This window comes from Amblyraja radiata, chromosome 13, assembly GCF_010909765.2.
Source record: "Amblyraja radiata isolate CabotCenter1 chromosome 13, sAmbRad1.1.pri, whole genome shotgun sequence".
NCBI classification, from domain to species: Eukaryota; Metazoa; Chordata; class Chondrichthyes; order Rajiformes; family Rajidae; genus Amblyraja; species Amblyraja radiata.
In genome coordinates, this window is record NC_045968.1 from 11,263,239 (window position 1) to 11,286,985 (window position 23,747).

Consider the following 23,747-nt stretch of genomic DNA (forward strand, 5'->3'; position numbering starts at 1 on the left):
AAAACTAAATCTAGAGTTACGGGTGACACCAAGTGCTGGAGAAACTCAGCAGGTCAGGCATCATAGCAACGTCTCTGGAGACAACGGTTAGGTGACTTTTCGGAGGCGGGACCCTTCTTCAGATTGAAAGTAGGGGATGGGGAGGGGGGGTGGGGGATGGTGAAGAGCTGGAGGCGAGAAAAAGACCTGGATCAATCAGGGCCAGCCATAAGTGACCTGCAGGTAGGACAGAGCCTGGTAGGTCCATGGTTGGCTTGGGAAGGTGTGATCGCAAGAGAAACTATGGGGAGAAAGGTGGAACACTTACGTTCGGTCCGCCTAGGCCGACAGGATCTCCTGGTTGCCAACCATTTCACCTCCCCTTCCCACACTAACCTTTCAATCCTGGGCCTCCTCCACTGCCAGAGTGAGGCCACAGGCAAATTCATTAGTTCATAAGTGATAGGAGAAGAATTAGGCCACTCGGCCCTTCAAGTCTACCCTGCCATTCAATTATAGCTGATCTATCTCCATATGCCTATCTATCCGTATGTCTGAAGAAGGGTCTCGACCCAAAACATCCTTCTCTCCATAGATGCTGCCTCACCCGCTGAGTTACTTCAGCATTTTGTGTCTACTTATGACTGACCTATCTCTCCCTCCTAACCCTATTCTCCTCCTTTCTCCCTATAACCCCTGACACCCTTACTAATCAACAATCTATCTATCTCTGCCTTAAAATTATGCATTGACTTGGCCTCTTGGTCTCCAGCGATGAGAACATTGAATTCACTAATTATAAGTAACTTCACAGTTCTCCACATTGTTTCTCTTGGGATAACATCTTCGCTAGCCAACAAAGGCCAAATTATTATTTTTTTTTAATGAATTATTTTAAAAGTTATCCTTCATATCATGGGACAAAGCCGTGAACAGTGCCGAGAAATTAAAGGTTTTCACGTAATATTTAGTGTTATGCAATTTGTGAAACATTTAATGAGAAACGTTCCCTTATATAAATTTGACTTTCCATTACATAAACTTGTAGTTATATTATTTACCCTTAAAAGCACAGAATTAATCCAGTGTGTTTCATAAATGTATACACGCCTGTGTATTAGACTTTAGAGATACAGCATGGAAACAGGCCCTTCGGCCCACCGAGTCCACGCCGACCAGTACACTATCACAATCCTACTCACCAGGGACGACTTTTACAACTTACCGAAGCCAATTAACCTAGAAACCTGCACATCTTTTAGAGTGTGGGAGGAAACCAGGGCGCCTGGTGTAAGTTATTGGGGCAAATCCTCCAAAATTATGGAAGAACTTGGATAAGGACATGGATATTTTAAAAAGATAGATTTGCTGGCTGCAACGGAAAAAAACCCCCAATCCACAGAAATAATCAGTTTCAAGTTTCAAACCCGTCTGGCCTGTGGACTTGGACATCACACAACGGTGTGAACAGGAAAGGCTGAGACGGAGATAACGAGATTCTCTTGGATACACAAAGGAAGGAACCAAGCCTCAGCAGACGGTGGTAAACAGGCCAGCACAAGCACAATCACCATCGGGGATGATAACGATCAGGCTGAGGGATCATGACATCAGCAAACCCCTTATCATCGGAAGCCTATTGTTCATGCCAGATCGAAACTGGGAAACATCAAAAGAACCCCTTCTATCCTGGACCACCTGGGGGTTTCAAAGGAAGCTCAGGTATAAAAGCCGAAGTCAAGCCAGAACTCGCTCTCTTCCTCTCTTCCTCTCTTCCTGCTCTTCCTGCTCTTTCTGCTCTGCTGGACAGCTCGTGAGCCTGCATCGACCTAAGCTGTGAGTATCCTGGTGACCTGGTGAAATTCCCGAAATAGGATAGAGGTCAAAGGGGGGGTAAAATTGTGTTAAAGTAAGTTTCACGACGTGCCCGATAGTTTTCCGTCCATAGTCTTAGTTTAAAGCATAAGTTTAGCCACGTATTATGTAGTGTTGGTGAGATTCGATTTCTCATTGTTTAATAAAGCCTGTAAATTTAGACTTGCTTTGAGTCCATCTTGGTTTCTGTTTTCTCTCATCAGCACACTCTGGTCAATTCAACCTTTTTATCATATCCCACCATAATTCCGAGGTCTAGAACCTAGGGGAATCCCTTTTGTTGTATTCTCTCTCTTGGAAACCGCTCGAGTGGAGTGGTGGCCGTTTGACCCTCCGACAAGGGAGAGAATAACTCGGGCAGTTGGGCCCGAAGTGGAATAAAGGGAAACGCGAAACCCCTACAGAATGGCGACCATGGCAGGACCTCGGTGGTTTGGGATATGTGATTTGCCAGAGGGGGTGAGAGAACGTAGCAAGATGGAGGAGAGAATCTCCTCTTATCTGTTTAAAAAGATCAATCTCACCAAACAATGGGTGATAGCACTGTTGAGAGCAGAGCAGCCTGCAGCAGCTGCAGCTAAATGGACGGAAAGCAAAGCGTATAATAAAGGGCAGGAAAAGGCAGTTTGGCTAGCGTGCCTATCACAGCAGGTAGCAAAAATGCAGAGACAGGTAGATAGACTGGAAGAGCAACTGAGAGAAGCTAGGGCCAGCGCTGAAGAAAGCGCTAGAGAAGGGGAAGGGCTATCTGAGGAATGCAGTAAAGCCAGGCAGTGTACCTTGCAGGCGAGGGAGTCCCACAGAAATGCCCAGGAATTCCTCCAATGCCAGGTGGTAGAGGCAAAGGAGAGGGAACGGAACGCCCAGGAACTCCTGGCTCAGAGTACACAGAAGTGCAGGGAGCTGGAGGGAAAGTTCCAAGATATCCAAGCAGCATACAGGGTGGCCCGTAGCGAGCTAGGGGATAGTGATCACGGGCCTTGCCAGGCAAGGATAGCGTAGCTGGAGGAGACTCTGTCCAAGACTAGGGGACGGGTTCACCTGGTAGGACCAGGGGGGTCCCCCGGGGGCAGAGGGCTTCCCTCAGCAGATGATTCCCCAGGGGCAAAGGGGAATAGACCGCCTCCTGAGGCGCCGGGGATAGGTCCGGGTCGGCAGGTGGGGTTCGGGTTGTCCGGGGAGGGACAGGCCCAAGGAGGGGCGGGAGAGCACCCTCAGTTAGCGGCTTCCGCGCCATGTGTAGCACACCACGAGGTGGTGGGGTTACCGATCATGGTGGGAGAGCCGGGGGTAAATGGGCAACAGTCCCGTGTAGGGCAGATGTGCCCGGTACGGCAAAGGAAATATGGTCCCCCGGTAGGGCAGGCAGATAGGGGGCCCATAGAGAGTGATATCATCATTCCCCATGGGGCACATGTGCTGAGGGGGATGGTGGCTCAGGTTCCCAAGTTAACCAGGGCGGGAGACCCGTCATTGCATTTTATGGAGGTGCAGCAGGCAGCCGACATAAACGATTGCGAAGAGGTAGAACGGGTAAAGCTGCTACTGATGACCCTAGATTCATACCTATGCAAGGCGGTGACCTCCAGGGAAGGGGGAAGACCTGAAACATGGGTAGCGGCACAGACAGCGGTTCTGGAGGCCATGGGGTTGAATCAGGGTAGTCCTTTCACCAGGGTGGGGGAGACGAAGCAGCAGGTAGCTGAGTCCCCGGACATGTTCGCAGACAGGCTGTGGGCAGTGTATGAGGGAGCGTGTGGGATGCCTTTAGATAGGCAGGATTTAGATGGGAGAACAGCTCACTGGCTGAAGACTCTGGTGGCGAATTGCCTCCCGCGAGTTAGGGCAAAGGCCGAGCACTGGTTCGACCCAGCTGACCCAAACCTTAACGAGGTGGAGGTGATCAGGAAGCTCACCCTTGCGTATCGCAATGGGGAGAGAAGTGAGGAGCCCTTTAAGGGCAAGGTGCACGAAATAGTACCGGCACCCCCCAAAAGGAGGCAGTGGAAACAGGAAGGCAGCCAGACCTCTTCCGAGATGAGGCCGGTGTGCTACGGGTGTGGGAAGCCCGGGCACTACAAGAGGGAGTGCAGAAACCTAAGTAGAGCAGTGGGGGATAGGACCCCGGTAACGGCCAACCCAGCCCCGGAGGTAACAATAGATATAAAAGATCTATTGAACTATTTGCAGTCAAAGGCGGGAGGGTCCGGACAGGTAGCCATGGCAACAGGTCAGGGTGCGCCCGTATCCGCACCCCCGGCACCATTATGACTGCCAGCGAAACAGCCATCATTCCTATGCCCGCTAGAGTATGGCCCATGTGGGAGACCCTGGGTCAAGATGGAGGTCCAGGATGTGGTCGGGAGTTATCTGCTGGACATTGGTGCTTCCAGTAGCATTGTCCACACGGACAACCCCCGTACATCCCCTCTATCTAGTAGGGCGCCCTATAGTCCACGAGGCGAGGGAAATCAGAGGGCGGATTGCTTGGCCAGGGAAGGAGCCAGGAGTGGGAAAGCATGGGATCCCCATGAGGAAGGACAGGTAGCTGCAGCCAGGGAACAGCCTCGAGAAAAGGAGAGTGCGGGAGTGGTTTTGGCCCCCGACCTGACCACGGTCCAGGCACAAGACCCCATTTTAAAGGCTGCCTCAGCAGCCATTTGCAGGCAGGAGAAGATAGAGGGACCGTATGGGGGTAAAGATCAAGAACAGACCCGGGTTGATGTGGAAACCGTAGGGGAGCCAGGCGAGTCCACAGGTAGTCAGCCTGAAGTAGCCGGCTGTGTTCCAGGGCGAGGACTGGAAGCAGCGGAGAAGGAGGCTGACTCCAGCCCTCCGCAGGCTGGTACCGTAGACTGCCTAAGAGAGGCAGAACTAGCAGAAGCAGAGGAGATGGAGGTATCACCTCTGGTGTGGGAACCCCCGGTCAGACGTAGGAGTGACAGGGTCACTAAACCCCCAGTAAGGTGGTCCCCATCCCTATTTAAACCTAGGGCTGGGGCCGGCCACAGGAGGGCCAGAAAGGAGAGTGGCCGAAACAGGGCACTACGGAGTGCGGCTGGAGGGAGCCCAGTCTCCACAGGGAACGTAGGGGTAACTCAAAACCCCGTAGTGCAAAGGGAGGTGAGGGGCAGTCAGGCCCCTCGACAGGAGGAGTTCTGGCCTACACGGGTGGGCCCACCAGAGGGGTGGCCCCAGCATGACGGGGACCAGTTATGAGTTGGCCACCCGGAGACGGGTGGCGTTGTATATAGCATTGGTTTGTGTGTAAGTAGATGTAGTGTTTGGTAATTAGATATAGGGTTTTGTATAGCTACAGGGGAGTACAGGGACAGACAGTACGGGATCGAAGGGATGTGCTGTGGAAAAGTAGACCATAACAGACAAAATCAAAACCCCAAATGTCATTTTAGGCGGATAGCTCTGTGGAGGCGAGGAGGTGTTTTGCTTTGTTTTCCAGATGAGTAGCCCCGCCGTATGGATGATGGCAATGATGTGCCTCCGGAAAAGCGTGGCGCGTCGCGGGGACACGGAGGAGTCCATCGGATTTGACTGAAGTGCGGTTACCCGCATGGTGCCCCCGCGAGACGGAATTAAAAGACATGTTCCCGAAATTCCACAACCTGGATTTTGGGGACATAGACATAGAAGAGATGTACCGCGGGGTAGGGGATTTCACTTTGGGGTCCGGTAGGCAAAGACGAGGGATGGTTAACGGCGGGTTCACAGCATTTAACACGGGGACGTCTATTATTAATAGCATGGACAACGTAGAACTGGCCTTGCAGATCAATCAGTTGAAGGGCCAGTTACGAAAGGTTCTGGGGGAGGAAAATGCGGTGGTAGGATCGGGACTGCACGAAGAGGTGGCAATGACTCTACATCTAAAAGAAATCATAGCACAATTGGAGACACATGCAAAAACGATAAACGCTTTGATTAACGAGGACCGGAATGCGTCCGATCAGGCTGCACAGAATGAGGTGTGTGGGCTGTATGGTGCGTGGTTGTTGGGGGAGGGGAGAAGCAACCTGGAAGACCTGAGGCAAGGTCGGGTCCCCTCCTGGATAAGCAACCAGCACCTAGCAGCGCTACACCCTTATAACAGCACTTTGAGTCCTTGTCAGCTTCGTGTGGCCTCCGAGGCCTACCCGGTACCGGTGGATTGTGGAAAATCCAATCACACCATAATGGGAGTGGTCGTAAGAATCCCGGTGATGGGAACCTCGGCACGACCAGCTCCTCTGTACCGAGTGGAGAACGTGGGAGTTGTTCGTGGGGGGGTGCATATTCGCTACGGGAAGGTCCCGCCCTATGTCATAGTGAGGGAGCAAACTGTGACAGGCATTGACCTTTTGGGTTGTCGGAGCCGGGGAGCACAGGTAATCCTGTGTCCCCAGCACATGGGCGCTGAGGCTAGGCCTCAGTGTGGGTTCAGGACTGTTGGGGCACAGCCTATAAACTGCACCATGGAGACGATGGCGGCAGACCATGTCCCTCCACAGGTGGCGTATATAGGCAGTGGGACGTACTGTGTCACCACAAGTGCCCAGCGGTATCAGCACGGATCACAGCTGTGGTGCCCGATACCGCACAGCAGCTTCTGCTTTAAACCCAGGGCAGAAGTCCATGTGGCACAGCAGCGAATATTACCCATCCCGGAACCTTCTTCGGTTCACCTCTCGGTACGAGAAAATGTAACTGACTTATTTAACTATGTTGCCCATTTTGGGTATGATATTCCCCCAGTGAATGAAAAATTAAAAGAGTTGCTGGTGGCGGTCAAGTTGTCGCACAAACACTTCTTCTCCTGGAACAAAAGACTCTGGATATCGCCAGGGAGATCGAAGAGATCAAGTCTCCAAGTTGGTGGGACCTGGAGTCCTGGATCATAGTTCCAGCATGGGTCCGCATCGTGTCCCATGTTCTGATCATCTGCCAGATGATAATTGTGCTGTATTTGCTATGCATTAATTGCAAATTTAAAAGGCGGAGGAGGATGGCCAAATTACAACAGCTGGTAAATCGAGCCGCCCGACGTCACCGTAACGACACCCCATCACTGTAAAATGTCTGTACTCTAGTGCAATAGTTTTTGTACATATGTTGTAATCCCTGCATTTTCAGGGAATGGTCGTGAGGGTACTGTATGGTTTGTGGGATTGATGTAAAGTAAAAGGTGTATAGTGTAAGTTAATGTGCTTCGAGGGCCTAGTTTAGCGCTTAAGGGGGCTTTCGGGGTACATAATTTCACCTTCTCACCAGGAGTGTTTACAGCTCTTGAGGCTGGAGGATTGCCCACTAACTTTGTCAATCGACACGGTCCGTGCAAGCCTGGACGTATCGTAGGGGCATGTAAGTTATTGGGGCAAATCCTCCAAAATTATGGAAGAACTTGGATAAGGACATGGATATTTTAAAAAGACAGATTTGCTGGCTGCAACGGAAAAACCCCCAATCCACAGAAAGAATCAGTTTCAAGATTCAAACCCGTCTGGCCTGTGGACTTGGACATCACACAACGGTGTGAACAGGAAAGGCTGAGACGGAGATAACGAGATTCTCTTGGATACACAAACGAATGAACCAAGCCTCAGTAGACGGTGGTAAACAGGCCAGCAGAAGCACAATCACCATCGGGGATGATAACGATCAGGCTGAGGGATCATGACATCAGCAAACCCCTTATCATCGGAAGCCTATTGTTCATGCCAGATCGAAACTGGGAAACATCAAAAGAACCCCTTCTATCCTGGACCACCTGGGGGTTTCAAAGGAAGCTCAGGTATAAAAGCCGAAGTCAAGCCAGAACTCGCTCTCTTCCTCTCTTCCTCTCTTCCTGCTCTTCCTGCTCTGCTGGACAGCTCGTGAGCCTGCATCGACCTAAGCTGTGAGTATCCTGGTGACCTGGTGAAATTCCCGAAATAGGATAGAGGTCAAAGGGGGGGGGGTAAAATTGTGTTAAAGTAAGTTTCACGACGTGCCCGATAGTTTTCCGTCCATAGTCTTAGTTTAAAGCATAAGTTTAGCCACGTATTATGTAGTGTTGGTGAGATTCGATTTCTCATTGTTTAATAAAGCCTGTAAATTTAGACTTGCTTTGAGTCCATCTTGGTTTCTGTTTTCTCTCATCAGCACACTCTGGTCAATTCAACCTTTTTATCATATCCCACCATATTTCCGAGGTCTAGAACCTAGGGGAATCCTTTTTGTTGTATTCTCTCTCTTGGAAACCGCTCGAGTGGAGTGGTGGCCGTTTGACACTCGGACAAGGGAGAGAATAACTCGGGCAGTTGGGCCCGGTGGAATAAAGGGAAACGCGAAACCCCTACACTGGGGAAAACCCACACGGTCACAGGGAGAACAGACAAGCACCCGTCGAACCCGGGTCTCTGGCGCTGTAAGGCAGCAACTCTACGTCTGCGCCACCGTTGCGTCCAAATTGATATATGTACTGATCATAAGCAATAACTGATGTATAAACATGCCACTAGTTACAGCACAAATGTACTTTCTCACCCATTGTCAAAATGTTCTTTCTGTTCTCTAAAAAGAACATCCTGGTAATCACGTAGCTATATTTATTATCTTCATCGTCAGGGCTAAACAATGGCGATCCACTTGAAACTGGGGAAACATTTCCTTGTGTTTGACTATCTTGCTGTTGGTCGCCTGCAATGTATAAATCAGTGATCCCATTTACTAACACAGAACATAGAACATAGAACAGTACAGGAACAGCCCCTTCGGCTCAAAATCTCTGTGTCAAGCGTGATTCCATTCCCTGCATAGCCTTGTGCCCATCTGAAACGCCCTTCAATGCCACTGTTATATCTGCCTCCGCCACTACTCCGGGGATCGTGACAGAAGCCTCCTCGTAGCAATCCCCGGAAACGACGACACGATGCACTCTGTAACGCGTCGGTCGACCAATTTGGTCAACATGTTGGACGACGACAGTAGCTATACGTGGTCTGACACACGAACGATCAAACCACTACTCCCACAGCAGCATCCAGGCACTTACTGTTAGTCTCTCTGTGAAAAAGAACTTGCCCCCACACCCCCCCCCCCCCCATCTTCTTTAAACTTTGCCCCTCTCACCTTAAACCTCTGCCCCCCCTACAATTTAATATTTCCATTCCTGCAAAAAGGTTCCACCCTATCTGTGGCTCCTATATTTTATATACTTCTCTCAGGTCTCCTCCCCACAACCTCCAATGTTCCAGATTTAAAAAGTCCAAGTCCGTCAAACCGTGCAACAGGCAAAACCTTAGTGCAATGGCAATTTTCTGAGTCTTCCAGTGTCCAACGTTTCGTTGCCATGACTACACAGGTAAGTAGGAGTGATCCTACGCAGACCAAATGGAAAAGGTTTTCCAGTAGTTATTTCCAGTTTCACTGGTTCTTTATTGAAGTAGTTGTACAAACAAAGAGATGAATGTTCCAGGTATTTCTTATTCTGCATACCGGTTGTAGCTGGCTGTCCCCCCCGGTCTGGTGAGATCTGTATGCTCTCCACCCCTGTGCCTGGTCTGCCCCTCCCTGTCCACTATGCCCATATATACACACCCCTCTGTGCATCTAATGACTGCCCCCAAGTGTCCAAAATAATACTGCAAGATATATCTAGACAAAATAATATAATATGCCAACGGTAGCTAGCCTAAACATAAATGGCTCCTACACTTAGTACATAGTGTAACAGACAGACGTTGAAAAAAATACTCAAGTTAAATTATTTGTCTTTAATGTAGAAATATATAATTTGAAGGTTGAGAACAGGTTGTAGGTTTTTTTTTAAATAAGAAGACTTTGGGTGCCTGGAACGCACTGCCAGGGGTGGTGGTGGAGGTAGATACGAGAGTGGTGTTTAAGAGGCTTTCAGATGGACACATGGATATGCAAGGAATGGAGGGATATGGATCAAATGCAGGCAGAGGAGTTTAGTTTACATTGGCATCATGTTCGACACAGACATTGCGGGCTGAAAGGCCTGTTCCTGTGTTATATTGTTCCATGTTCTGTAATGCTATTAATACCAATGTTGCCAAGGTGTGGAGGATTCATATGAAAAGTGGTAATTTAGGTTAGTAGGTTCAGGTTGACACAAACTTTGGCCCACCACTGATATAGTGGACAAGCTGGGGTGGGAGATTGCAACCTTCGCGTGGTCCGCCCAGTTTCAACTAATGCGATCAACCTGGCGTGCACAATCAAATAAGATCAAATAGAACAAGTTGTCCTACAACTTTAGGCTGTGCACGCCATAAACAAGAAAAAGAAGTGGACAAGCTATTGCGAGAACACAACATTCTTTCTCCATTTTCATCTGTGAAATAAAAAGGATCACTCTTTCAAGTGACATCAATAGTTTGATCAACTAATGAAAAGCAAAAACTGTTGAATCTGCGGAATTCATTGCTGTGGAGGCCAAGTCATTCGATTTTTTTAAGGTGGAGATTGACAGATTTTTCATTCGTATAGGTGTCAGGTGTTATGGGGAGAAGGCAGGAGAATGTGGTTTGAGAGGGAAAGATAGATCAGCCATGATTGAATGGAGGAGTAGACTTGATGGGCTGAATGGCCTAATTCTGTCCTAGAAGTTATGGACCTACAAGATACAAGAAAAATTATATAGTAGGCACTAAGTTTACCTGATCTGAGCTGCAATGTTTGATTGAGACATGGATGAAATCTACTCGATGCGTTTTCAGAATTATTATTCCATATTACTATCTCTCCATCGTAACTGCCTGTGGAGATCACATTCAGTTATTGCTATTTGTAGAGTCACAGAGTCATACAGCATGGAAGCAGGCCCTTCGGTCCAACTTGCCCATGCCGACCAAGACACCAGAGAAAATAACATTTCCACAACAAATAGGGGCGGCACGGTGGCAGAGTTGCTGCCTTACAGCGCCGGAGACCCGGGTTCGATCTGACAGCAGATGCTGTCTGTATGGACTCTGTACGTTCTCCCCGTGACCTGCGTGGGTTTTCTCCAAGAACTTCGGTTTCCTCCCGCACTCCAAAGACGTACAGGATTGTAGGTTAATTGGCTTGGTATAAATGTACAAATTGTCCCAAGTGTAGGATGGTGTTAGTGTGCGGGGATCGCTGGTCGGTGCAGACCCGGTGGGCCGAAGGGCCTGTTTCCGCGCTGTATCTCTAAACTAAAACTAAATATGTCTTGAAAGTTATGGTAAATAGTAATGGCAAATGCACATTAATTTTGCAGATTTGATTCAAATAGCCACTGTCATCATTGGCAAAGTTAACTTGATTTGTGGCCCACCTTAGTTGAGTTGAGTTTAGAGATACAGCGCGGAAACAGGCCTTTCGGCCCACCGAGTCCGCGCCGACCAGCGATCCCCGCACACTAACACTATCCTACACATACTAAGGACAATTTACACATACACCAAGCCAATGAACCTACCTACCTGTACGTCTTTGGAGTGTGGGAGGAAACAGAAGATCTCAGATCTCAGAGAAAACCCACGCGGTCACGGGGAGAAGGTACAAACTCAGTCCAGACAGCACCTGTAGTCAGGATCAAACCCGGGTCTCCGGCGCTGCAAGCGCTGTAGAGCAGCAACTCTACCGCTGCGCTACCATGCCACCCGTTCGAAGAGTTAAAAGATCATCACTGCTTCTATAGGAAGAATATAATGAAACAGTAAACCTGTGGCCAGTGTTTGAGGTGGTAAAAACGCTGCACAAAGGATATCATTGTGATGTTGTGCCTTGCCCTTCCATTTTGAAGGCTGGACTAGTAACTCAGTCAGGGTGTCCATTCGGAATACAGTAATCTTACTGGAAGAGAAAAATATTAAAATGGAACAAATATACAAATTTCAAAGTTAGCAACTATGGCTTGAGAATGAGCTAGTTTCAACAATCGCAGAATATCTTTGTCTCAACAGCGTTTAAAGTTTAAAGACGTCCGTCAGACTTCTGAACGGTCCTTCCATGTCAAGGGTGTCAGGGTTTATGGGGAGACCCTCTGTCTAAATAAATTCCTCATTTACTTCGCAAAGGAACGTCCATTAATTCTGAGGCTGTGACCTCTGGCCCTAGACTCTCCCACGAGTGTAAACATTCTCTCCAAATCTACTCTATCCAGGCCTTTCACTATTCTGTAAGTTTCAATGAGATCCCCCCCTTCATCCTCCTAAACACCAGCGGGTACAGGCCCAATGGCGTCAAACGTCCATCATATGTTAACCGACTCATTCCTGGGATCATTCTTGTAAACCTCCTCTTGACCTTCTCCAGAGCCAGCACATCCGTCCTCAGATATGAGGCCCAGAAGGCAGGAGAATGGGGTTAGGAAGGAGAGGTAGATCAGCCCTGATTGAATGGCGGAGTAGAATTGATGGGCCAAATGGCCTAATTCTTTTCCTATCACTTATGATCATGAACCCTAATGCCATAAGCTAGGGTGCTGTCCGATTCACCTCTACCCCATTGCGGACATTGGCCTTTCTCTATAGAACTGGTGCTCTACAACAACACTGAGAACTGAGAACAATATTCTGCACTCAGTATCTTCCCTCTTGCTCAATCTATTGTACTTGAGTTTGCCTTGATTGTATTTGAAGAGTTCCGACCTGAAATGTCACCCATTCATTTTCTCCGAAGACGCTGTTTGACCCGCTGAGTTACTCCAGCACTTTGTGTCTATCTATAGTATTATCTGAAGATAGACCAAAATGCTGGAGTAACTCAGTGGGACAGGCAGCATCTCTGGAGAGAAGGAATGGGTGATGTTTCGAGTCGAGACACTTCTTCAGACGCTATCTGATTTGATTGGATAGCACGCATAAGAAAGTGTTTACATTACCTGTGACAATGAGAAACCTAAACAACATAAAGACCATCAAAAGGCAGAGAAAGCAGGTTGATCACCGACAATCATTAAAGATACATAATATATATTATTAGTAGATCCCTCCCCATCATGACTGACCATGGATGATGCATCCTGGTCGGATACAAGCTTGGGCGATGTCATATGGAGGACAGGCTGTTGCCCATGCAGCACGTCCCCCCCTCCCCCCCCCTCCACGTCGCTGATCGATCCAAAGGAACAGTAGGGCCGTTACAGTTGCCGTCGCAGGAGCTGCCAGAGCGAGGTTGTAGACAACGACAAACTACCTTAGGGGCTCCGACTCCGGATTTTCTTGAGGTTTACTCCTGGAGCCTTTTCCATGACTGGATATGGCCACAAGGCAGTGGAGGTTTGAAATCAGAGTTTTCCCTCTGCAAGATGGACTGCCTTCCCAGGCTGATGAGTGTCTACCTTCCCGTGCAGGTCTATATCACCTGCCCACTGCCCAAATATATTATTATTATATTATAGTATTATTAGATTATATATATATATTGATATTATTATATTGTTATATTATTATTAGATTATAAAATATGATTATGATTATGATTATATATATGTTTATTTTATTATACTGTCATATTAGATTATTTATATATTTATAAATAATCTTATATATATATATATATAAAATATAATTAATATTATTTTTATATATAAATAATCTAATGACAATAAAATAATATATATATATATAACAATCTAATAATAATATATATAATAATAACAATATAATAATATAAACATATATATAAACTTATAATAATATAATTATATTATATATATAATCTAATAGTAATAATATCAATGTATATATATATCTATATATATATCTATATATCTATATATCTATCTATATATATCTATATATCTATCTATCTATATATATATATATCTATATATCTATATATCTATATATCTATATATCTATATATATATCATCTAATAATACAAAATATATATACATATGTTTGATGACAACGTTTTGACTATAACATACCTTTCCCAGCCAAGTATCAATATACTCCTTTTTAGTATCAAGATCTGAGAGATCTCAGCTGCCTGGTCCATTCCTGCATTCAGTTTATGATGACAATGTCCATTGAAATCCCAAATCTGCAATAAAGAAATATAACTTGAATGAGTTAAATAAATTGCATGATGTGGACTTATTACCTGATGCTTTGAAATGTAACAAAGGTGCTCTTTTGTGAAATTACTTTGGCTTCGATGGTCCAATTGAATTTACAGAAAAGATATGGAGACTTTGGATCGGGTGCAGAGGGAGTTAACTAGAATGATGCCCAGATTAGGGGGACATTAGCTACAGGGAATGTTTAGACAGACATGGATTGTTTTCTCTAGAATGCCAGAGGTTGCTGGAAGTACGTAAAATTATGGAAGCATATAGATAGATAGGGTCGACAACAGAACCTTTCTCCCAGAGCGGAAATATCAAATACACAGTGGCGCAGCGGTAGAGTCGATGCCTTGCAGTGCCGGAGACCCGGGTTCGATCCAGTCTATGAGTGCTGTCGGTACATTCTCCCTGTGGCCGCGTGGGTTTTCTCTGGGTGCTCCAGTTTCCTCCCACATTCTAAAGATGTGCAGGTTTGTGGGTTAAATTACCTCTGTAAATTCTCCCTGGTGTGCAGGGTAGAACAGGTGTATGGGTGATCGTTGATTGGCATGGGCTTGGTGGGATGAAGGGTCTGTTTCCACACTGTATCTCCAAACTAAACAAGATTGTACAGCTTTAAGGTGAGAGGGGCAAGGTTTAAATTAGTTTAGTTCAGAGATAAAGTGCGGAAACGGGCCCTTCGGCCCATCAAGTCCATGCCGACCAGCAGTCCCCGTACACCAGCCCTATTCTACACACTAGGGACAATGTCTAATCTTTACCAAAGCCAATTAACCTACACACCTGCACGTCTTTGGAGTGGTGTAGGATAGACCGCAGCACCCGGTGAAAACCCAAGCATGGGGAGAACATGCAAACTCTGTACAGACAGCACCTGTAGTCAGGATCGAACCTGGGTCTCTGGCACCGTGAAGGAGAAACTCTACCACTGCACCACCGTGCCACCCACTGTGTATTTGATGTTCCCACAATGGGGGGAAAAAGGTTCTGATTGTTGACTGTATCAATAATGTTCCGTATTTCAGTCAGGTCTCGTCGCAACCCTCGGCTTTCAGGAGGAAACAATCCCACCTCTGGCACTGCGCCACTGTGCCGCTCCAGGAGGTATACGGGGCAATACTCACCTTCACTGTTCCATCAACACTTGCAGTGAATAATCTCGTTTCAGTGTCATTCAGGGTCATCGTTGTGATCTCAGAATTGCCGTGACACCGAGTAAATTGTTTTAGTTTTTGACCAGTTTCTATCATCCAGATAATTACTGTTGATCCAACGTCCGAGCTGATCACCTGCAAAGAAGGAACAATATTCACAATGGGTATTTAATTAAACCACCAAGGATGAACTTGCAAGTGAAGGATATTAAAAATTAGCATCTATGGAGCGAAGGAAATAGGCAACGTATCGGGCCGAAACCCTTCCTCAGACGTCTGTTGCACCGGCTGAGTTTCTCCAGCATTTTTGTCTACCTTCGATTTTCCAGCATCTGCAGTTCCTTCTTGAAGATATTAAAAATTATATTAGTTAAAAATTACCTCTCAGTTAAAAATTATAAACGAGGTAAATTAGAAAGTGCTCTTCCAGCGAATGCCAAAGTGCATTTTAAAAAGCTGATGACTGCAAAAGGATTGTGAATGATAACAGTTAAAGAGGTAAATAGTTTCTTCCCAGCTGTTATCAGGCAACTGAATCATCCTACCACAACCAGAGAGTAGTCCTGAACTACTATCTACCTCATTGGTGACCCTTGGACTATCCTTGATCGGATTTCCTGGCTTTACCTTGCACTAAACGTTATTCCCTTATCGTGTATCTATATGTGATCATGTTTTGTCTTTCCGTTGACTGGTTAGCATGCAACTAAAGCTTGTCACTGTATTGTGTTCAGATTAATGGCACCGACAATTGCATATCTCCGTGCGAAAAATGTTTTCCTCATCTCGGTCCTAAAAGGTTTCCCCCTTATCCTTAAACTGTGAACAAGGGGTCACAGTCCAGAACAAGGGGTCACAGTTTAAGGATAAGGGGGAAACCTTTTAGGACCGAGATGAGGAAAACATTTTTCACACAGAGAGTGGTGAATCTCTGGAATTCTCTGCCACAGAAGGTAGTTGAGGCCAGTTCATTGGCTATATTTAAGAGGGAGTTAGATGTGGCCCTTGTGGCTAAAGGGATCAGGGGGTATGGAGAGAAGGCAGGTACAGGATACTGAGTAGGGTGATCAGCCATGATCATATTGAATGGCGGTGCAGGCTCGAAGGGCCGAATGGCCTACTCCTGCACCTATTTTCTATGTTTCTATGTTTCTATACTCCAGTTCTATCCTACACACTTGGAACAAACAGGAGGATGCTGTCTGTTGAGTCTTTATTTTTAACTGTATGTGTTTGGATGTGAGAAGACAAATTGGTTACAATGAAGGGACGATGCATCCCTTGTGTCCCTAGTGATCTATCATGGAACCATCCTGCCTGAGGTCATTTGTTGCTAGCCCTGATTTCTCCTGGTCTTTTCTTGCTTCCAGTCCCCCCCCCCCCCCCTATAATCAGTCTGGAGAAGGGTCTCGACCTGAGACGTCACCCATTCCGTCTCTCCAGAGACGCTGCCTGACCTGCTGAGTTACTCCAGCATTTTGTGTTTATTTCCGGTGTAAACAAGCATCTGCAGTTCCTTCCTACTCACCGGTGGCATGGTGGCGCAGTGGTAGAGTTGCTACGCTTACAGTGCCAGAGACCCAGGTTCGATCCTGGGTGCGGGTGGTTGTGTGTTCGGAGTTTTATGTTCTTCCAATGACCTGTATGGGTTTTCTCTTACAAATTCAGTTTCCACCCAAAACGTACAGGTTTGTAGGTTAATCGGCTTGGTATAAATGAAAAAATTGCCCCTAGTGTGTGTAGGATAGTGTTATCGCTGGTCGGTGCAGACTCGGCAGGCTGAAGGGCCTGTTTCCGCACTGTAACTCTAAACTAAACTAAATCATGAAGGGGTTAAACTAAAAACATACTTCCGGACCCTCATGCCCGTTACTCCAGCACTTTAGTTTAGTTTAGAGATACAGTTTAGAGATACAGCGCGGAAACAGGACCTTCGGCCCACCAGGTCCGCGCCGACCAGCGATCCCCGCACATTAACACCATCCTACACCCACTTGGGATAATTTTTACATTTACCAAGCCAATTAATCTACAAATCTGTACATCTTTGGAGTGTGGGAAGAAACTGAAGATCTTGGAGAAAACCCACGCAGGTCACGGGGAGAACGTACAAACTCCGTACAGACAGTCAGGATCGAACCCGGGTCTCCGGTGCTGCGTTCGCTGTAAGGCAGCAACTCCACCGCTGAGCCACCATGACTTTGAGTCTATCCAAATAATCTTGTGCTATCCTATATTTTCACTCACCTGCTTGAAGTGTGAATTATAAAGTACACAGGTAACTGGTTTCTCATGACTCGTTAGGCAATTGCCAACTTCTTGTTTCATTTCCAACAAGGTCAGCTGGCTGTTGAAAGTGGTGAACAGGTGACCCAGAAGTTCATTGAAATACAGAATTGTTTGGAATTCCAGAGGCTTTGGAAAAATCCCAGCAAGTCGCTGGACACAAAGCTGATGGTGCATGTCCCAAATTCGTAAAATCTGCAACGGTTTAAAATGATTATTCTAAATGTGGCATAACATTGATAACAATGTTTAATTTTCATCTTATGTTTAGCTCAGAGATACAGCACGGAAACAGGCCCTTTGGCCCACCGAGTCTGTGTCGACCAGCGATCCCCGCTCACTAATACTATCCAACACACACTTGGGACAATTTACAATTATACCAAAGCCAATTAACCTGCACACCTGTACGTCTTTGGAGTGCGGGAGGAAACCGGAGCACCCGGAGAAAACCCACGCAGGTCACGGAGAGAACGTACAAACTCCGTACAGACAGCACCCATAGCCGGGATCGAACCCGGGTCTCTGGCGCTGTGAGGCAGCAACTGTGCCGCCTTGCCACCATGTCTAATGGTTAAACATAAAATGTATGAATATAGAGAGTGGCACACACTTTTGCCATGCTAATTCTCACTTCAAATAGACTATGGAACAGCATCCCTCTTCCCATCAGAACTGCCCCCTCCATCAACTCTTTTAAGTCTAGACTTAAAACTTATTTCTACTCACAAGTGTTTCTTGAGGTCCTCTGAGGGAGCGCTGTATGTATGTATCGTTGATCTATGCACCACTGTATGAACCACGTTAGTACCGGCACTGATGTACAGCACTTTGGTCAACGAGAGTTGCTTTTAAATATGCTATAGAAATAACATTGACTTGACTTGAAATTCAGAGACCTCAAATCAATCTCGACCTTCGCTTAAGAGCAGCGCAGTGGCGCAGCAGTAGAGTTGCTTCCTTACAGCGCCAGAGACCCGGGTTCGATCCTGACTACAGGTGATATCTGTACGGAGTTTGCACGTTCTCCCTGTGACAACAGCGTGGGTTATCTCGAGGTGCTCTGGCTTCCTCCCACATTCCAAAGACGTACGGACTTGTAGGTTAATTAGCTTCGGTAAAATTTGTAAATTGTATCTAGAGTGTGCAGGATAGTGCTAGTGTACGGGGTGATCGCTGGTCACCACAGACTCGTGCCTGTTTCCACACTGAGTCGCTAAAGTCTAAAAAGAGGTACAGGCATTAAATCCATTTCTGCAAATTGTCCGTAGTGGGTAGGCTAGAACTAGTGTATGGGCAATCGCTGGTCGGCACGGACTCGGTGGGCTGAAGGGCCTGTTTCTGCGCTGTATCTTTAAAGTCTAAAGTCTATATTTGTGAAAATACCAAAAGAAAATGACTCTCACCTTGTCCTTTGAAAAACTAAAGAGTTGTTTTCGTGAGATACTGAATTGTACAGTGAGGACACTGGCTTGGTGACCACGCAAAACGCCAGTGGGTCTAACCTTGAGGTAGGGGTTCCAGAGGTAGATATGATGGTCTGCAGCAGCAGAAGCTAACAGGGAAAAGGCCATATTTATCACAAGAAATACAGTCTATAATGAAACATAGAAACAGAGAAAATAGGTGCAGGAGTCGGCCATTCAGCCCTTCAAGCCAGCACCGTCATTCAATATGATCATGGCTGATCATCCAAAATCAGTATCCCGTTCCTGTTTTCTCCCCATATCCCCTGATTCCGTTAGCCCTCTAACTCTAAGGCTGCCATGTCCTGCAGATGGATTGAGCTGCTCCGTACATCACGCCCTTTGACCCGATGACCTGACGTGCATCCCCCCCCTATCTGATTCTTGTAACCATTGCAGCAAATTCCCATCTTAACTTCATTCTTGAGCTCTTACTCATTAGAATGTAATCAGCCCAGACATCTTGGAGAAGTTTCCCCCATTCTAACCAAGGTCACTGTGCCAACCAAATAGAGCTGAGTTCAGAGATACTATGTAGAAACAGGCCCTTCGCCCTCAGAGTCCACGACGACCACTGATCACGCGCACACTAGTTCTACGTTATTCCACTTTCGCATTCTACACACTTGGGGCAACTTACAGAAGCCAATTCACCTACAAATCTGCATATTTTCGGAGTGTGGGAGGAAACCGGAGCACCCGGAGAAAAACCCACGTACAAACTCTGTACAGAGAGCACAGCGCCCCTAGTCAGGATCGAACCCGGGTCTCCAGCGCTGTAAGGCAGAAACTACCAGCAAATGCAACATTGAAATTCACCAAAGTCAGCCTCAGCGACAACCTTTGACAGGCCCATAAAACACAAACTCACTTACCAATTAAGTTGAGTCCAGGATGGTAATCAAATGCATTAACACCCTCAGTAACATGGAAAGCAGTGACTTTGAGTGTTGTCGTTCCTTTTTCTTTCCAGCCCAAGACTATTGTGTTGATGTCAGTGGTAGCGCAAGAAATGAAAGCTTCCAAATTGGAAAAGTAACTCACTGGAGAACAAAAAGCAATCAAGGTTTAGTGTAGGTAGGAATGTCTAATGATTAGAACTAGCTTGTACCAGGTCAACAGCATTATAGTTTGTTTAATTTGCTTTAAATTCATGTGATAGGAGGAGAATTAGGCCATTTGACCCATCAAGTCTACTCCACCATTCAATCATGGCAGATCTATCTCTCCCACCTAACCCCATTCTCTTGCCTTCTCCCCATAACCCCTGACAACCGTACTAATTGAAGGAAACTACTGTCCTGGCATTTCTCCATAGAAATGAGAAAAATGTCAGGAATTAGCTAAATTGTCTTGTAATCTTTGATACTTTGAAAAAATAATTTTCTGTATTTGGAGGAGCCAGGTGAGCAGGGGTGATGGACTAGCCGATAATCGTTTAGAAATGTGGATTGGAAAGGTTTGGAGTTTAGAGGAAAGTTTCAGAATGAATAGGAATGTTTTAAAATGGAGAGGTGAGTTTTTGAATGGATAGGAAAGGTTTCTAGTGGATGGGAAAGGTTTAGAAGGATATGGGCCAAACGTGGGCAGATGGGACGAGCGTTGATGGGACATGTTGGTCGGCATTGGCAATTTGGACCAAAGGGCCTGTTTCCGTTGTATGACTCTAAATAGACCTACACTGCCAAAACCCATGCGGTCAACCTCCAAACAGTGAACAGATAACACCTGTAGTCAGGATCGAACCCAGGTCTCTGGCACTGTAAGGCAGCAGCTTTATCGCTGCGCCACCGTGCTGCCCTGGTGGTGGTGATGGGCCACCTCGGTCCTCCTGCTGACGACCCCCCGCAGCGTTTTAGTTTAGTTCAGAGATACAGCGTGGAAGCAGGCTCTTCGGCCCATCGAGTCCGTGCCGACCAGCGATCGCCCGTACACTGGTTCTATGCTACACCCTTTGGGACAATTTGCAGAAGCCAATTAACTTACAAACCTGAGACGTCTTTGGAGTGTGGGAGGGGACCAGAGCAGCCGGAGAAAACCCACATGATCACAGGGAGAACGTGCGAACTCCGTACAAACAGCACTTGTAGTCAGTATCGTACCCTAGGCTAGTGTACGGGGTGATCACTAGTCTGAAGCTGCTTAATTGTGCTGCTACATGGAAGGTGAACACGCAAGCACTATGAATATACATTCTTACATACTCTCGTCAGGATATTCATACGACATGCCCAATTGCAGTTTGTACCCACCACAGCAAATCTGCCCCAATGTACCTTGCCTGACCCATTCTCTACTATGGCCCTTGTGGTTCAATGTGAAGCAACACTTGTGAGTCCCTCTGAGCAGCTCCAGCCAGCTGATAGCGACGGTGGTCTCCTGCTCCTCTGCAGAAGTGACAGGTCTCTCAAAGAGAGAAATTAAAGCTGAAGTAAAACAGATAGCATTGACCTGCAAGAGGGGAAAACAAATTGTATTGTTTTGTATTCAAATTTATTGTCATTGTCTCAATTAGAGACAACGAAATGAATTTCCCTTTACAGTCAGTATCATAAAAATAAATAAATAATAAATAATAAAACATATTAAAAATAAAATAGAATTTTTAAAAAAGCACAAACACAGAAAGTCCGCGACACAACATAACACAATGGCACCAAGGTGAGGAAGGCACCATAGTCCAGCCAGCTTCCCCTCCGATCTTCCCAGATGTTCACCTGTGGTCGGGGCCTTCCGAGCACCCGCAGTCGCCACCCCGGGCGGCCCGATGCTCAGGCCCTCTCGCCGGGCTGATGGAACGCCGACGCCGAACCCAGACGGTGAAAATCCTCCTCAGCGGCCCGGACCTCCCGATCAGCCGCCTCCCATCGGAGTCCGCAGCTCCCGAGTCCGCAGGCCGAGCCGGGCAGAGTCGCAGGACCCCACAATGTCCATTTCAGGCACATATTATGAAAGGAGAACAGCGTAGGAATGTAATGGTGCATGACCAACACAACTGGAGCAATGGTTTTTGGTGTAAACCAGCATCCGCAGTTCCTTCCTACATATTATCAGAGGATCAATGTTGAAGTTAAACCAGTTGTCCCATAGATCAGCCAAACAACCTCCTGACACTATTTTAATCACGGAATCATAACTTGCAGCCACACACAAGAATCCGCCATCTTAATTTGGAGCCACGAGATACAAGATGGCGGCACGGTCAATCTCCGCCATCTCAATCCATGAATATGTAAAAATATACCTGTGATATTTGGAAAACAAAAGCACAAAAAATGCAAGTCGTATACTTAACCTTGGTGATTAGTTCGGGTGTCAGGAGTTATGGGGAGAAGGCAGAAGAATGGGGTTAGCAGGGAGAGATCGATAAGCCATAATTGAATGGCGGAGTAGACTTGATGGGCTGAATGTCCTAATTCTGCTCCTATCACCTATGACCTTATGAATCAGGCTGTCTCGCTGCTTATTGTCTTAAAAATTAAAACCAGTTGAAAGATAGTCCTGGATTCGATGAAAATATATGTTTTAAGGTAGTTTGTTTAAGAAGGAACTGCAGATGCTGGAAAATCAAAGGTAGACAAAAATGCTGGAGAAACTCGGTGGGTGAGGCAACATCTATGGAGCGAAGGAAATAGGCAACGTTTCGGGTCGAAACCCTTCTTCAGACTGATGTGAGGGTGGGGGGGGGGAGGGGCAGGAAGAAGAAAGGAAGAGGTGGAGCCAGTGGGCTGAGGGAGAGCTGATAAGGGGAGGAGAAAGTAGGGACTACCTGAAATTAGAGAAGTCAATGTTGATACCGCTGGGGTGCAAACTGCCCAAGCGAAATATGAGGTGCTGCTCCTCCAATTTACGGTGGTCCTCACTCTGGCCATGGAGGAGGCCCAAGATGGAAAGGTTGGATTCGGAATGGGAGGGGGAGTTGAAGTGCTGAGCCACCGGGAGATCAGGTTGGTTATTGCGAACCAAGCGGAGGTGTTCGGCGAAGTGATCTCCAAGCCTACGCTTGGTCTCACCGATGTAGAGCAGCTGACATCAAGAGCAGCGGATGCAATAGATGAGGTTGGAGGAGGTGCAGGTGAACCTCTGCCTCACCTGGAACAACTGCTTGGGTCCTTGAATGGAGTCGAGTATCAGCTCTTCAAGCAATTTTTGTGCCTGACATTTTTGATTTAAAAATGAGATATCATAGATTTTACTGGTTCGATTTTGCATCTTGGCTGAAAAATGAAGTTGGTGGATAGCAAAAAATAAATTACAGAAGGGTAGATTACAGAAGTAAATGAATAGGCAGCAGAAATCCTAAATCAATAGGAACCAGAACAAAATGGTAGTGAAAACTGATTCAGGAAATTCAGGCATAGATGCTAGCAGCGTGTTACTCAAGCAATTTCTGTCTTCTTTGAAAACCATTGGGCGACACGGTGGCGCGGCGATAGAGTTGCTACCTTGCAGCGCCAGTGACCCGGGTTCGAACCTGACTACGGGTGCTGTCTGTATGGAGTTTGTCTGTTCTCCCTGTGACCACGTGGGTTTTCTCCGGGTGCTCCGGTTTCCTCCCACACTCCCACAAAGACGTCCAGGTTTATTGGTTAATTGGCCTCGGTAAAGATTGTAAATTGTCCCTAGTGTGTGTGGGATCGTGCGAGTGTACGGGGTGATCGATGATCAGCGGGGATTCAGTGGGCTGAAAGGCCTTTTTCCTCTGCTCTATCTCCAAACTAAAAAAAAAAAGGTCTGTTTGAAAGATCAGCCAGAAATGAACAAGTGTCAATTTAAGACATTTTTGCCATTTAATTTTGCATTAGCTTGATGTTATTGTAGCAGTGGCTATTTTGAATTAGTGAAAGCAAGGGGGCCCCATAATTAGCTAATCAAAAACAAAATCATCTTTTAAAACAATGAACTATATTACACAGTTGTAAGACTATGGTTAAAATGCCTAAGTT

General features: G+C 46.6%; 1 protein-coding gene across 1 annotated transcript in view; it reads right to left on the bottom strand.

The window, feature by feature from the left end:
• Positions 1-23,747, bottom strand: part of wdr49 (WD repeat domain 49) — a 37,088-nt gene that overhangs the window by 9,089 nt on the left and 4,252 nt on the right. The window contains exons 4-11 of the mRNA XM_033032233.1: positions 21,078-21,252; positions 19,677-19,844; positions 18,742-18,890; positions 17,297-17,530; positions 15,020-15,184; positions 13,755-13,870; positions 11,543-11,673; positions 10,512-10,610 (exon numbers count right to left, since the gene is read on the bottom strand). Coding sequence (XP_032888124.1) covers positions 10,512-10,610; positions 11,543-11,673; positions 13,755-13,870; positions 15,020-15,184; positions 17,297-17,530; positions 18,742-18,890; positions 19,677-19,844; positions 21,078-21,252 — 1,237 coding nt within the window. The remainder of the gene's footprint in view (positions 1-10,511; positions 10,611-11,542; positions 11,674-13,754; positions 13,871-15,019; positions 15,185-17,296; positions 17,531-18,741; positions 18,891-19,676; positions 19,845-21,077; positions 21,253-23,747) is intronic.